Source organism: Malania oleifera, chromosome 2, assembly GCF_029873635.1.
Source record: "Malania oleifera isolate guangnan ecotype guangnan chromosome 2, ASM2987363v1, whole genome shotgun sequence".
NCBI lineage: Eukaryota > Viridiplantae > Streptophyta > Magnoliopsida > Santalales > Ximeniaceae > Malania > Malania oleifera.
The window spans coordinates 92,438,388-92,454,183 of record NC_080418.1 but is presented as its reverse complement, the minus strand read 5'-3'; the positions used below and the strand labels follow the sequence as shown (position 1 = coordinate 92,454,183).

Below are 15,796 nucleotides of genomic sequence, written 5' to 3'. Positions count from 1 at the left end.
TGTGAGTTTGATTCTTATGCTGAGAGGACCTTTTAGGGAGACCATTCCACAGTGCCTTGGTGGTCCAGTACAGCATCAAATTAGTTGCGACTTTTGGCTCCATACTATTCCATAAACACACAAGAAGTAGTATCATTTTTCCTTCATTTACTAATAATCTTGTTGTGAGATGGGGGATTGTGCACAAAATATCTAGTCTTGCCGTTTACGTCATTATTCATTGTCACTATGTCCATAAGAATGAATTGACGGAACCAACCAATTTTGTTGCAGTAATCTGCACATTGACACTATCAGCTGAGTACTTGTGTTGACGCCATTACTACACACTCAATACAACATTGGACACACAAAGTATGCTGGTGGGTCAAAAGAAATCACCACACAGCAGTGAAGGCCAGTAGAAACCAGAAAAGGCAACACAACCCAGCAACAAAGCAATATAGGGAAAGCATGTACCTGCAGGCACACTCCAGAATTGAGAATTTTAAGAGATACCCAACCACAGAGCTGAAGTTACAGCATCCTAGGAGGAATCGAAGGCATAAATGGAGCTTTGCAAATCATCGAAAGTCAACTTCAACCACACAAAGCACTGCGTAATGAATAATTGAAGGCACTCAAACTGAAATGCAGAAGATATCTATGCAATGTGGCAGCAGCTGGAGGTGGATCTCGGCATGAACTGGACCTTGAGTGATCAAACATTAACCAGAAACAACCAGCCATGCATACAAGATTTCTGAATACTCATTAGGAGCATGCACAGCTTCACAACAGCATTATGCCACAACCAACCAGAGGAAATAGCAGAACAACAATGGCAGTCTTCCAGGAACAGTCTACATCTCCCTTCAAATCAGCAGACCCCATAAATCCATACAGCACTTTTACGGGATTTACATGGCTTTGAAGAGAAGGATAAGTTTAGCTTGTTTCTAACAGTTGCTTTGAAGAGGAAGAAAAGATCTAAGTATGAGGATCTTAAAGTTTTGGATGTTCTCATTATGAACAATGAACCCATATTAGGTTTGATCTGTAGTTAGAACATTTGTGATCAATGACTTATCTTTGTGTTTTTTTTTTTTTTTGGAAAGAACTAGTGAAGAAAAAAGAAAGTAAAGTGAAACAAGGCTTTTGAAATGTTACCGAGTAGTTTGGCTACATTGCTCTTTATATGACTCGTGCTCTTGTTACTTGTTAGGCACCAACCCCTAAAACATGGACATGCCAATGGCCTTTGGAGAACAGAAATATTTTGTTTCTATTTTTGTTTTTGTTTTTCCCTTGGTTCATTATTTATGACAAATGCTTTGCATTTTTGCAGGTGGGCAAATTCAGCAAACACTGTAGAAGTTGTGATAAATGTGTGGATGGATTTGATCACCATTGTCGGGTATATCTTTGTAGAACCTTTAATGCTATCAAGTCTAAATAGATATGTTTTTACATCTTTCATGTCTCTCTCGACTTATTATTGTTGCTGTTATTGTACTGAACTAACCTCTCCATATTGCATGGCTACTACAGTGGCTTAACAACTGTGTGGGGCGAAAAAATTATGTAACATTTATCTCTCTTATGGCCAGTAGTCTCATTTGGGTATGCATTGAATCCTAGGACATGTTTGATGAATGAAATGATCTTAATTACTAATTATTGCTAACAATGCTTTCCCCCCTCCCTCCAATCCCCCCTCTGGTTTAGCTTGTAATTGAAGTTGCAGCTGGTATTGCTGTCCTAGTGCGTTCTTTTGTTGACAAGAAAAGTATGGAGACTGAAATTATCGATAGACTTGGAAATGGTTTCTCTCGTGCCCCATTTGTTGCAGTAGTGGTACATATCATTATCAAACAAGCAGTAGATTGAAGCTGATATTTGATTATTTTGTTTTACATTATTGAAAAATATTGTGGTGATGAAAGAATTATTTTTATCACAGGCCGTATGTACTGCAGTGTCATTGCTGGCATGTTTACCTTTGGGTGAACTATTCTTTTTCCACATGTTACTAATTAAAAAGGTCAGTAGTCAAGAGAGTCTGAGTACCATTTTCATTTTCCCCAGTGTTTTGTTTGGTCACTGAATGTGGGAATGTTGGTTGCAAAGTATACTGTTTTGGAAATCAAACGTAGCATGCAAGGTTTTACTTATGCATTTTGACTAAAATTTTTAGGCTTAAAAATATGAAAATTTCAATATCAATTTTGATTTTGATTTTAAAAAACAATGGAGATTGATAGTGAAGCATGGTTATTTTTTTTTTTTTTCTTCTGAACTGTAGAAACTGTAATGCAACATTTAGAACTGAAAAATACAAAATAAAATACATCAATGACAAGTAAGTGGTTTATGAAATGCAATAACTACTGATACCCATCTTAAATGTCTTCAGTTATTAATGAAATTTATAATTGGTTAAATATCAGTTCTTATGCAACTATAACTAATTTAGAAATAAATGGTTCAAATGTTAATAAAATGCTGCAATTAGTATCTTAAATTCAATTTTGCATAAAATTTCAAGAGTCTTATAGCTATCATTCCCATCCTCATAACTAATCTTTATTTTTTTTAAAAAAAACTTCAGTTTGAAGTGTTTTGAATCCCAAATTTCAATTTCAACTTCAATTTCAATTTCAATTTCAATTTCAATGTTGTTCCATGTGAACTGTTTGACAAATTTTGTTGAAATTTTGAGTATTTAGTAAATTTCTATGAAAATTTTGTAAACGACCACCCTTTCAATGTAAAGGGTGGAGGAAAGTGGAAAATTTGACAATTTCATGAAAATTTAGGACCATGATAGCATGAACTAAAAAAGAAAGAGACAATTATTTGGTTTGAAGAAATACACTTCAATTGTCGCATCTGAGTGAATGCATTTGATTTCTCTTTTCTTTAGGGTATTACAACTTATGAGTATGTTGTGGCAATGAGGGCTGTGAGTGAGGTGCCTGCAGGAGCATCTATAGATGAGGAGCTGTTAAATGGGCTATATTCTCCCACAGGATCTGCTACAACTGGCTTTAGTGGTGGAAGTTCTTTAGGACTGCAGCACAAGGGTGCATGGTGTACCCCTCCTAGGGTGTTTGTGGATTACCAGGTAAAAGTATATGAAAAATATATATATTTAATGGTAGCATGGTAGCATCTGGAGATAATTTGACTTTTGAGCATCAAACAATTCCTCCTTATGATAAATTTATAATGTCATGTGTGTGTCATATGTGGATTTCAAACCTAGACCAGAGCATCGACTGAATGCTAAAATATGCTGATTTGCAGATTGAAGTGTTATGATCTCTGGTCCCTCATTCTGTCAAGTGATCCAAAAGATATACAAAAAACTGAATCCTAAAATATGCTGATTCACAGATTGAAGTGTTATGATCTCCGGTCCCTCATTCTGTCAAGTGATCCAAAAGATATACAAAAAATAATAGAAGTCATTGAGATAAGATTATTAGTTAGGAAAATATCATTGTTATTTATTTTTCGTAACATAAAAATCCAAGAAAATATTACTCTATAAAATATTACACGTGTTGCTTGCATTGCTCATAAACTAAGGATCTTTATCGAGCAAGTCTCATAAAATAAAAATCTAGAAATCTGTCAGCAATTGCCAAATACATGATATTTCTGAACACTCTTTGCCCCAAGCATGCTCTCACTGTTTTTGAAATCATTGCCCAGATCTTAAACCAGTTCATACATCAAATACCCTGAATTTCAAAACACCACACAGCTTATGTATGAATCATAATGTCATTACCATTCCATTGCAGTTTATGCCCTAGACATTTTTCCATCCTAGGTTTCGAAACAGAGCTATATGCATATGATACTTTTCTAATTTCAATATAGAGTTACAACAATTATATACTAAATTTTACAATCAGCAATTGGAAGATGCATGGACTCTGCCTGTCTAGCACTAAACGCCCTAAATATCTTTACACACAGCCGGTCCCATGCCCAGTAAAGGAGTATGGTTGCATTAGGTTGTTGACAGCTAGCGTAAAATTTGTTAGATCTTTATGACATGAATCCTTACCAAATATTCATTGGGGTGTCCCCCCAAGCAATTTGATGCAATTATACCACCCTAATGTAGTGGGAAAAGGACAAGGGTGGGCTGGACCGGGTCATTCTGGATGGGATAGGGTAAAGGAGTTAGTACAAGAGACTAGGGTTAGAATAGCAACTTGGAATATAGGGACACTTACGGATAAAAGCATGGAGATAGTTGACACAATGATCCTTCAAGAATCCAGGTGATTATGAAAGAAAGCTAGAGAAATTGACAAATCAAGATTTAAGTTTTGGTAAATTGGAAAAGAAAAATATAAAAATGGGGTAGGAACCATTGTGGACAAAAACCTAAAAGATAGTGTAGTAGATGTTAAAAGAGTAGCGGATGGGATTATAAAAATCAAGATAGCTTCATGCCAAGACATAACAAATGTCATTAGTGCTTATGTTGCCCACTAGGCTTAGCAGAAAACTTAAAAGACACTTTTGGCAAGAAATGGATTGTATTATACAAAAGACCCTCCACCATTCTGGGAATGTTTTTCTACCCTATAGTTCTCTACCATTTTGCGCACATATCATTAAAATTGGCCCCAAGTCATCTTCTCCAAAGAGAGGAAACAACCATAGCTGTTCTCTTTTAGTTGTAACAAAATGAAATGGTTTGGTGCCCTGAAAGATCACACGTGTGAATTTGGGGTTTTGATGAATAAAGAATGAATGTAACTCCTTCGTAAGTCACTTCTGCTCTTCAACCGGTAGATGAATGGAAAATTTCTTGTCCTCTGTAATGTTGAAATTCTTCCTTTTTCCTCAAGAGAAAACTTCTTTGTTGAATAAAATTATTCCTCATAAAATCTCAGAAAAGAACATAGGAGAAAAGTGAAAGATCTTGAATGATCAAGAGCACTGTGATCTGTGAAATCTTTTCTAACATAAATTTGCGATGGAGACGGACCAAAAGCCATCACTAGAGTCACTTTAGTCCTTCAATCTTTTGATCAATTAGAAGGTCATATACCAAACTCTATCTTTGTTCATCAAAAAGAAGGCATCCCTGTCACAAGGCTCCCTGCTTTGCGAGGGTAGGGGGGAAAATGTTTGTTGAAAAAAAATTCATCACCAATAACTGTTGGAGAAAAAATATGACCTGATTCTATTGCATGTATACTATGTAGTACTTCACTCTTCAATTGCATATAATATGTAGCTCCTGATACTGTATGTTGTTCCTAATGGCAAAACCAGAGTTATTGTCACTTGCTAATTCTATTTTCTGTGTCTTTCGTTCCCCATATATTTATGCTAGAGTTTGCGCTGTGTTTTCCTCCAGCTTTTTGTTTGTGGAAATAAATTCTTTTGATCTTGGAAATTCTGCAGTTTTTTTTTGTTACCTCTAGACTTCTTACTCTTTTTAAAATGATTCCCAGCTTAATTTTAAAAGCTAAAGTTTTAATAGGGCCATAGTTTTTTTTGTTACTCTTGAATTTGTCACTAGGTATATGGGTCATGGTTTGGTAACCGCCATCAGTACATACTGACATACCCTTTTGATTTGCCCTCTGAGTTGATTTTTAGAGAAAAGGATAAATATTATAAGGATTACAGGACAGGCAGTCCTCCAAAAAGGGGGGAAAAAGAAAAAACAGTGAAAAAGAAAAGTAGATACAATTGAAAAACAATGCCCTTCAATCTCCCTGCACATCAACTAGTATTAGAACATAACCAAAGCCCCTAAGGCCCTATTTGAAACTTGGAAAATATTATGGAAAGGAAAGGAAAGGAAAATGTGAAGGAATTCATTTTTCTTCTTGTCTGGCTATCAAAGAAGTGAGAAAGAAAAAAAAAATTTGTGATAAATGAATGAACAAAAATTTGAGTGCAAAAGACACTAACCTTCCCTAAGATTTGTATGTGCACATAAAGTTTCAAAAATCTCATAGACCACCTGAAATTTAGCAAAAGGATGCTGTCCTCCATGGTTTCAAAAATCCCACGAACCTACCTTGACATTTGATTTTTGGCACTTATACTCCCCCCTCCGGTTTGGCTTGTCTTTCTCCCAATCCTTAGATGGAGGCCTTCATATTTTTTGCCAAACCTAGGGAGATCAGTGGAATTTTGAAATCTTGGGAGAAATTCATGTCCTTTTGTCAAATGTTAGGAGAATTCACTGTCTTGTCCAAATTTTTATATCATCTGTCATTAACCTTTGATTGTTCTTAATCTTTATATCTGAACAAATTCTCATTTTTAATAGTATGTCAAATGGAGATAAACTAATGAAAAGTTATTTTTCTTCATATTTTTTCCCTTTTCCCAAATAAAATCTTTGATCCAAATGGTGCATAAATATCTAGAGAAAAACACTCGAAGAAAGACAATGAAAAAATAAATGGGTATTCATCTCACTACTTTGGAAACAAAGAGTACAAACATCTAGAGATAAAGCTTTAGAAGGTTTTCTAACCTGAACTAAAACATTCATATTAATTCTATATAGAATACCAAACCAAATGCAAATCCTTATTTTGAAGGGATTTTTAGCTTTCCAATGGATTGTGAAGAACAACCAATAGAATCATGATTTTCAGTATATTTTCTTAACTGGTGTCTTTCAACCCCTTATGCTATTTGTATTTTTTGTTACTCTGAACTAATTTTCTTAAAACTTCGACTTGGTTGGAGCCCAAGTTTTACTAGATATTTTTCCTTAAAAATATATACTATTTAAAATTTATAAATGAAATACCTAATTATATAAATAAAAATAGTTTAGCTGCCCATATTGGTTTGCGATCCATTTTATGCAATTAATAATTTAGCTTCTTTATAGGAAGTTTCAGAGAAACAGAGTTTTGTATGACACGGTCCACTGATTAGCTTGAGGTATTTTCCTTTTATTTCTCTAGTGTCATACAGGTTTCATTTAGAAAGTGGTAACATTGAGAGAGAGAGAGAGAGAGAGAGAAGGATGGCCTAGCAATTTTGTAATAATGCATAGATACCCTAATATTCAATCATATATAGATATTGATTGCCTTGCAAGGTTAAATTTTTTATTTTTATTTATAGTTGTCATGCGTACCGGGTTCCTATTCTGATTCAATCTTGTTTTGCTTTCTATGTCAGGATGAGGTTGTCCCTCACTTGGAGCCTGGAATGCTCCCCTCAACCGTTGACCCAGATGCTGATGGTGCAGAAATGAGAAATAAGGTGCCCAAAAGGCCTGTTCGAATGAGTGCATGGAAGCTCGCAAAGTTAGATTCCAATGAGGCCATGAAAGCAGCAGCCAAAGCTAGGGCGTCATCATCTGTTCTTCGGCCAATTGACAACCGACGCATGCCTGATATTGGATTGAGCTCCAGTGGAGACATGAGTTTCAGAAGCAGTGCGAGTATGGACACAGTAGGAAATAAGGAGGTCAAGAGTGAATTGAGGCTGTCACCTTTGAGAAATTCCTTTGCTCCAAGTCAGCCTAGTTTGGATGGATATGAAACTGGAACTCAGAGTGCGAGTAGTTTCAGCAGTCCAAGTCATGTTCACGAGTCTCTAACACTTGCTCCTCTGCCACAAGTTCGAGGTTTGGGTCATCTTAGTGCTCCTAATTCTGCTCCCACTGTTGTTGCTGATCGACTTGCAACTTCAGGGACTGCTTTCCCCAACACAAACAAGGCAATATCCCGTCCATCCTCTGGATTTGATGAAGCTATCATACAAAAGGGAAGTAATGCAGATCCATTATTGCTTTCTGCTCCTGCAGTTCCTTTTATGAAAGATGCTAAGAGAACATCTGTTATTTGGGATCAAGAAGCAGGGAGGTACATATCAGTCCCTTTATCAGCATCGGAAACTCAAAACAGATCATCACTGCAAATCAGTGTGTCAAATTCCAATACAGAAATTTCGAGTCATAGGAGGCGAGTTATTCCATGGCAGGAGTCGTCATCTTCTTTAACAGTTCAGTTGCAGCAATCAGAAAGGCTGATGTACACCGGGGAGTCTATTTTCTTTGCTGGTCCCCGATTGAGTTTACCAGTTACAGATGGTCAAAGAAAGGAGGGTAGTTCAGGTGTAAGAGAGGTCCAAGAGACTTCAACACCAATCTTGCCTCAAAAGTCTAGATTGAAAAGAGAAGTGTCTTCAAACCAGCTTCCTGTGTTCATCCCCGGAGGTCTCCATAAGAAACCTCCATCTGGCTTGGATTTGTAGTAGTACAAGGTTTTTAGACCCCTGACAAAACAACTGTATTTGGGTTTTCTTCAATCACTGATGAGCGGAAGGATGTACGAGTTGAAAGTGCTTGTTGATAAAGGCTGCTCCTGAATCCAGGAACTCTGCTGCAAGCACACTGCTGGTTGTGTGATGTGGTTGGTTCTGAGAAGAATTAAGCACACTGGCATTAGGAGAAATTTGCTTATCAGAAGGGAATTCCAAGAAATATGGCTCTCTCGGTGGCTGGGAGGGGTTTTTCCTTCCTGAAAATTGTGAACGCAGTAGGATTCAGCTTTCGTCAATAGGCTTCAGAAAAATCATCAACCAAGTCTCACTCCCTGCTGTTGCAGCTTCTGTGCAGATTCTGTTAATGTCAATCCCTGTTGGTTTATGAACTTCACTTCTTTCTACTACTATCTAGATCTCCAGCCACGTCCTCACAGTTTGTTGCTCCCTTTCAATGGATACATATATTCAAACAAGTTTTTACATTCTATGAACTCAGCATCGGCCTGAAAGGAGAATATCCTGTAAATTAAACCATAGGGACTAAATTTGCAGGTCTCTGAATTGCTGTGATTCAAAGATTGATAATTATTCTTTTGAGTTGGAAAGAAGAGAGATTGTATATTTGCAACTTTAACAGGACTCGTGAATTGTAGTGGTGGGAGGTACGAAATTTCAAATTTGAACATGAAAAAGCAAAGTTGAAATGAAATAAAATATTTAATGAAAATGGGTTTGGCGGATTCATCCATGTCCCATATGCCCACTAAATTATTTTCTGATGGGGTTGTGAACGCCAGAAGCCCCAGAGGCACTTCATGTGCAGGCTAATATTTGGAGTTTTCCCAAAATAATATATTTCCTATTTGTGATATTCTTAAATTAATGCAGTTTACAAATTATTTCTCAAAATGGAGCACACAGTAATCATTATTTTGAGCAAGTTCATAGAGTAAAATCAAGTATTGGTTTCTTGCGTTCTCCTGCCGTTAAATTATTAGGGTTTTAGCTCAATTTTCATAGTATTTAAAGGCAACATAGGGTTGGATTAGAACCCCAACCTTACGGTTGGGCGTTTTTGTTGTAAATATGTGTCAAGTTTCTTGGTACTCAACTTGTTTTGAGCATATTTATGATATTTTACTTAAATTATCGAATTTTTTCAGGTGTCTTAATTTGTGATTTTTTATTGGATAAATTTGACAAAGTTCAATATAATTTTATATTAAACTCTTTCAAATTTTCATAAATTCAAATCCAAGACTTGTCCCAGATAAACTTGAGGTTGTTAGATTGTTGAAGCTATATATTCTTTAGGTACGTTAATTTTCACACATTTATGTTTATTTGTTTAAATGTAAGGATTGTTCAAATTTGATAAATTGTTGGTAGCTTTCGAAAAAAATTAAGTGTCCTAATTTTTGAACATTTAGGATTTTTTGTTTATAAATTTAAGACTAACTAAATTATTTGAAATTATATATATATTTTAATTCTTTAAATGTTCTATAAAAACAAGGCTTATTAAAGAGTTCAAATTATTTAGGGCTATATATATATATATATATAATATTTGGGTATACAAACTTAGGGTCTGGGAGAAGAGGAGGATGATGAGAAGAAGTTTGTAGAGGAATTGAATGATGTTGGGGGTTGGTGGTTGGTGGTTCATTAGATTACCTAGCAAGCTCGAAATCAAAGCCTTCTCCATTTCCTATCAACACAGTTTAGCAAGAGAGACAGTCGCCAGTACAAGACATCAAATGGAGGGCACATGGTGGGATGAGTCATTTTGAATTGTGGGAGGAGATACTCTTCAACCCTTTGACCAGATAATGACCACGCTCAAAAGCACCACAATTCCTATGCTATGCAGTTAAACCCAATGATATGGGTTCATAAAAGAATCAAGTCATGAGTGGAAGCATGGAAGAAACCAATTATTCAAAATCACACAATATGCCGGATCCCACATGGGAACCGAGATCTATTGTAAGATTACCCCTAACATTGGCTTTGATTGCTCAAGAGACATTAGATATCATCTAGGAGATGTTTCTAGGAGACATTAGTTTGGATATGTTATAACATAAAAAAGGTATTTTTAGAAAACATAAAAAAGGTATTTTTAGAAAAGTGAAAGGTGATTGAAATCTCTATTACCATAGGCGCCTACGTAGATGGAAGCACTGTGTTACAATCTTAGCAAGCAAGTTAGCGCCTAAATAGATGGAAGCAATGTGGTACAACCTTAGCATGCAAGTTAAGTGGTCATGGAGAAATATTCCTGATCCTAAAATTGTGTTAATCTAACTTGTGTTTTTTGGTAATTCATAACATCAATTGAGGTATTTCATCATTATTTGTCGATGATATTATAGGCAGGACACACTTATAAGGATGGTACAAGGGCAAATTAATTTGATTGTGACAAACTAACATATAATTGCACTTGCCTTTTTTTGTAGTCGAGGAAGAAAGCCTCACCACTTGGGGATGGTTTTTAAAAAGCCTTTGAGTGCTATTGATGTCAAATTTTGTTCAAGGTAGTGAGCAAAAAGAGAATGAAATAAAGGAAGGAGGAAAATAGTAGAGTCATCAAAAGAAAAATAAAATCCTAAAAAGAAATTTATTTAAGAACTAATTTTGCGAAAAGAAAGTATTGGACACTTAACAACATTCATTCAAAGAACACTTGCTGTCATTGGGTTGGCTATTTTTCCTAAAGGATAAAATTTTGAAAAGAAAAATAGTCAAAACATTAACATGCTATGCATAATCAAGAAGTAGAAATACATTCATGGAGATTGAAACATCCAAGAAGAATATGAATCATTAAAAAAAAAAAAAATCGATGAAATAATGAACAAGAGATGGAAAAAAGATGATACTTGGCAAACTTGGTCACTCTACTGTATCTTGCAATCATGGAAAATGGAGAGTTTTGAGGAAGAAAGGAGGAGTAAAATGGAGATGCAAACATGACCCTTTACAAGACCTTCCCCTTACTTATGAGGCATGCAATTAATGTAAATTTGTAACTTCAAAAATTTCATGCGATTAATACAAATCGTTGAATTTTTGCAAGAAATTGCAATTATGTCAAATCTCCAATTTGTTTCCTTTTAACAAAAGCAAGTCAAATCCTATGATTTTCCCCTTTTCTTTTGAAGATTAAAGACTAGATTCTTATTTTTAATTGGATTGTAAGCATCCTCCCATGGGATTAAAATATATTTTGGTAGTTTTATCCACTCTAGGGAAAATTGATTCAAAAAATCTCTAAAACCAATAAAAGATCCTCCTTGCGCCCATTAGAGGCAAAGACCCATTAGTTGATACAAAACTAAGAGAATGAACACCGATTAAATATGTTTATAGTTGTTGGATAGATAACGAAGCGATTAAGGTGGAGTCATTCTTCTGAGGTGATGTTGGGAGTAAAACTTGAAGGATAATTAAGATCTTAGCTCAACGTGCCCCTGTTTTGCACTTCAACCTTGTTCATAGGTGAGACAATTTGAAGATCATCTTCAGCTATTTTGGTAAGAAGTAATATCTTTCTTTCCATTTTTTTTTTAATGTTCTCTCCTCCACAATAGTCACAATGAAGGACATTACATCAATGGGTGAAGGGTATTCAACTACGTGGAAGATATCTTTTCCGCAGGGTTTCTAAGTAGCAACTTAAAATATGAACTACTAGAAAAGCAACATTTTGTTTTATAGATTGGGGTTTGCCCCTAGTCCTAGATTGCTCTGAGATTAGCAAAACTTTAGGTTTGACATCTTCTTAGCAAGGAGGTAGAGTGTTATGTGTGCTCCAACTCGGTCCCCTTGACTTGTTAAGAGTCATGTGGTCAAGGGGTTCAATTCACTATGAGTGAGTGGGCTCGCAATAGTGAAGTTGCTGGAGGTGTTAATATCTCCATTTGTGGATTTGGAAGCCATGAAGGTAGTAATGAATTTCTTGTCGTCTTGATTCTTCATTGAAATCATCGAAGCTGTTGATAGAGTTAAAAGTTTATTATGGAGGAGAAAGAGGTGAGAAGCAAAGTTGTTCCAACGAGCGTGCTAGAAATTTATGAAATGCAAATTTCATGCTTTTAAAACTAAAGATTGAAAATTATAGTAAATGTTCATTTTTTTTTTATTGAATAAAGAATGGGTACAATCTTTGTGACTATTCTTTACAATAAAGAATAAAACTTCTTTTAATTCATTTTTCTTGATAAGATTACCAATTCAAGGGCTCAGAGAGCATGTTCTTGAACAAGACAGTGGTGGATCTTCTAGATAATGAATCTTGTGATATGTAGAATAATGATTTAGGTTGATCTTTAGTCTCCTTTAAGAGATCTTCCAATTCGAAGGATTAAGACATGTGTTATCAGAAGGCCATGTTGGATCTTTCAATTGACAACATTGATGATCTTTTAGATGATGGATGCATATCCAATCTTCATGGAGACAAGTTTGAACATGAATGATGTATGTTTGAGTGAGAAAGATAATGCAAAAGAATGATCACAAAAAATTGACAAAAAGCAGAAAGTAGGTGATGTGAACCCGTGAGATCGGAATCCCTTGAACCCACAAACAAATTGAAAACTTATCCAAGAGTTCCAAGAATCAAGTCAAGATGATCTAGACCCGTTCAAATCTTGTTTCAAGAACCTAGATTCGGTGAGAATGCTACAAAAGTTTGACTTTTGATAAGTTCTTAGTTCATTCAAGAACAAGTAGAGAAAATTGAAAATTCTCTATAAAGAAAACTTCATTCACATTCAACTTGTGGAGAATGCAACTACAAGTCTATTTTTAAAACCCTCCATGAAACCCTAGGGCCAACTAAGGCCTACAACAATTAAAAGACATGGGTTGAACATCTCAAGCCTAAAGCACCCTAAACTACATGCCTATAATTAATAAAAGAAGCCCACTTAATTAATTAAATAGACGCAAACGCCTACAGCCATAGAAACATAAAATAGGCCCACACGTCTATACTAAATGAAATAAAGAGTCTACACTAAACCACTAGACTATGTTGCTCCCCTCTATAGCTTGTATCACATAGATTAAGGTTGGTTCTTCTTCTTTCTAGTCCATCTTGAATGTTGTGGTCTTACTTTGATGTAATTGGTGTAATCTCAAGAGGGGAGGTGAATTGGATATTTAAAAATTTTAGTTCACTTATATTCTTATTCTATCCACAACTTGTATAACTCAACTTAAGGTCTTTTCTATTCAATTCCAATTCAACAGATACAAGGACGTTCAGATAAGTTAGACAAATAAAGTAGTTCTAGTATTACTCAAGCATATACAAATACATATTTAAATATCTGTGCAGTGAATTCAGATAATGCAATCTCTAATTACATGATTAGAATTATACCTGTGAGATCTGTTTGGTTTGATCCCGAATCTGCAAATTCAAAAACGAGCCCTTGAAGATGACTAGGAATCTTCAACTGTATTCCTTAAACATGCCTTGCTCGTGAGAGAGTGAGCTCCTAAGCGGTTGTTAGAGTTTTCTTCTCTCACGAAAATGTTTGCCTCTATGAGAGTTTTTTCGTCTTTCCTAGCTGCTAAATTTAGTGTGTATATATGTGCTACAACAGAGACCTCTGGGCAAATATAACTAGGGCTTCCCACGTAATTAAAAATTCCTAATTTGACCCGAATTTATCCTTAATTACGTTAATTATAACTCATACCACTAAAGAATTATAATTGCACTCCTTATCATATTTAAAATTAAATTTCGAGTTCCTATTATTAAATGCTTATTTATCTCCCCACATAAAAATTACAGATACCCGTCTATTAAATTAAATTACTAATAATTTAATTAATTGAAATATTAATTTCCTGAGACCTTTCACTTAACTTATTTGATAAATCTGGCTGCAGGGTTTGACACAATCAAAACTTATAACTTTTCTCAAGGCGGGTATCATCAATCCCATTATCGGGGCGTGGATTCCATCAATAATTAATGTTCATCACTCAACTCGCTAAGTATTTTGACCTACAAAAAATCTCACTCTTCTATGAATCAAAGTAATAAACACTATATGCACGAGTCCAATAATCATATCAGAATTAAGAGCATAAGCACTTATAATAACCATGAGGTATTAATTGTTTTATATAGTTAGTATAAAAACAATTACCTTAAGACAGTCCTGTTTAGTACACACAAAGTGTACTAGCACAAAGAGTTGGAATTGTACCATTTCCAATAGTCAAGACAGACCTATTAAAACATTGTACTACAGTCCTACCAATGGGGTGCCCAATTTCATTTAAGACTGTGAATAATAAACTTATATTCTATAAGAACTAATGATCTAATCTTTTGTATATAAGTCATAATATACACATTAGATCACCTACTATATAGAATAAAAGGCACACATGCGTAATCAGTAAATTAAATAATGTCAAACAAACATTGCTCACAAAGATTCTCATTAAAATGGAATAAATGAAGTTATTAATAAATACTAAAATCGATTACATAAAGCATATCTTTCAATATAAATATCTAACACTGAGAACTCGAGAAAGAGAGAGAAAGAGAGGGAGAGAGAAGAGAGTTTGAGAGAAGAGAGAAAGAGAGGAGAGAAAAAAATGACGGAAAAGGGAAAAAATAAGTTTTTTATATGTAGGGTTTCGTGGCCACGTGTCACCATTGATCGGTGACACGAGGCCAAATATGGTCCGAGTATTCAGGGAGTGACATGGCTCAATTAGGTTTGTCCGATTTGTGTTTTTTTCCAGACGATCCTAGTCACGCCACGTTAACAATCTGTTTCCATCGGTACAGGGCACCCAACGGGTGACATGTGGCAGGGGTGATGTCAAAATGACATCACCCCCACTTTTCAAAAATAAAAAAAAAATAAAAAAAATAATATCATCCGGTGTGTGACACGTGGCTGGGGTGACATCAGCATGACGTCACTCCACTATCCAGAAAATAAAAAATAATAATAATAAAGTGTATATATATATGTATGCAATCACGTATCAGTGTCCGAAGCTAGCACGTGGCCCCCTTGCTGCCTCACACTTTCCCCCTGAACCGATTGACCCGGTTCAGATCTGTTTGTTTTATTTCTTATTTATTTTATTTATTTACATTCTTTATTCAATTTTAAATTTGGAAAATTAGTAAAAAAAATAATAAAAATCAGAAAAATTAGGGAAATTTTTTCAAAAATATTTTTGAAGTCTAAAAAAATATTTTGAGTCCTTTTGACTCAGAAAAATGAGGAAATCTCTTTGAAAAATCTTAGAACTTTTGGAAAAATATCAAAAGTACTTGGAAAAATTTCTACAAAATTTTGAAAAATCTGCGAATATTTTTAAAAAGATATTTTCTTGATTTTTTAGAAATCTTGAAGTTTGTTCATATCTCATACTCATATATCTATTACTCTTATTGAAGAAGAAAAAATCTTTGTGTTATTTTATAAAAAAATTATTTACGAAAGGTTTTTCTAAACATTGAATCTTTGGTGAT

At 34.9% G+C, this 15,796-nt stretch overlaps 1 protein-coding gene across 4 annotated transcripts in view; it reads left to right on the top strand.

Annotated features, from left to right (window-relative positions):
* Positions 1-8,989, top strand: part of LOC131149105 (probable protein S-acyltransferase 19) — a 43,372-nt gene extending 34,383 nt beyond the window's left edge. For 2 of the 4 annotated variants that reach the window (XM_058099203.1, XM_058099201.1), the window contains 6 exons: positions 1,328-1,396; positions 1,531-1,602; positions 1,708-1,836; positions 1,943-2,023; positions 2,906-3,106; positions 7,171-8,989. In XM_058099203.1, the coding sequence (XP_057955186.1) occupies positions 1,328-1,396; positions 1,531-1,602; positions 1,708-1,836; positions 1,943-2,023; positions 2,906-3,106; positions 7,171-8,250 (1,632 nt within the window). In that variant the 3' untranslated portion in view covers positions 8,251-8,989. The remainder of the gene's footprint in view (positions 1-1,327; positions 1,397-1,530; positions 1,603-1,707; positions 1,837-1,942; positions 2,024-2,905; positions 3,107-7,170) is intronic. The other 2 variants (XM_058099204.1, XM_058099202.1) reach the window with 1 other exon arrangement.
* Positions 8,990-15,796: the final 6,807 nt, after the last annotated feature.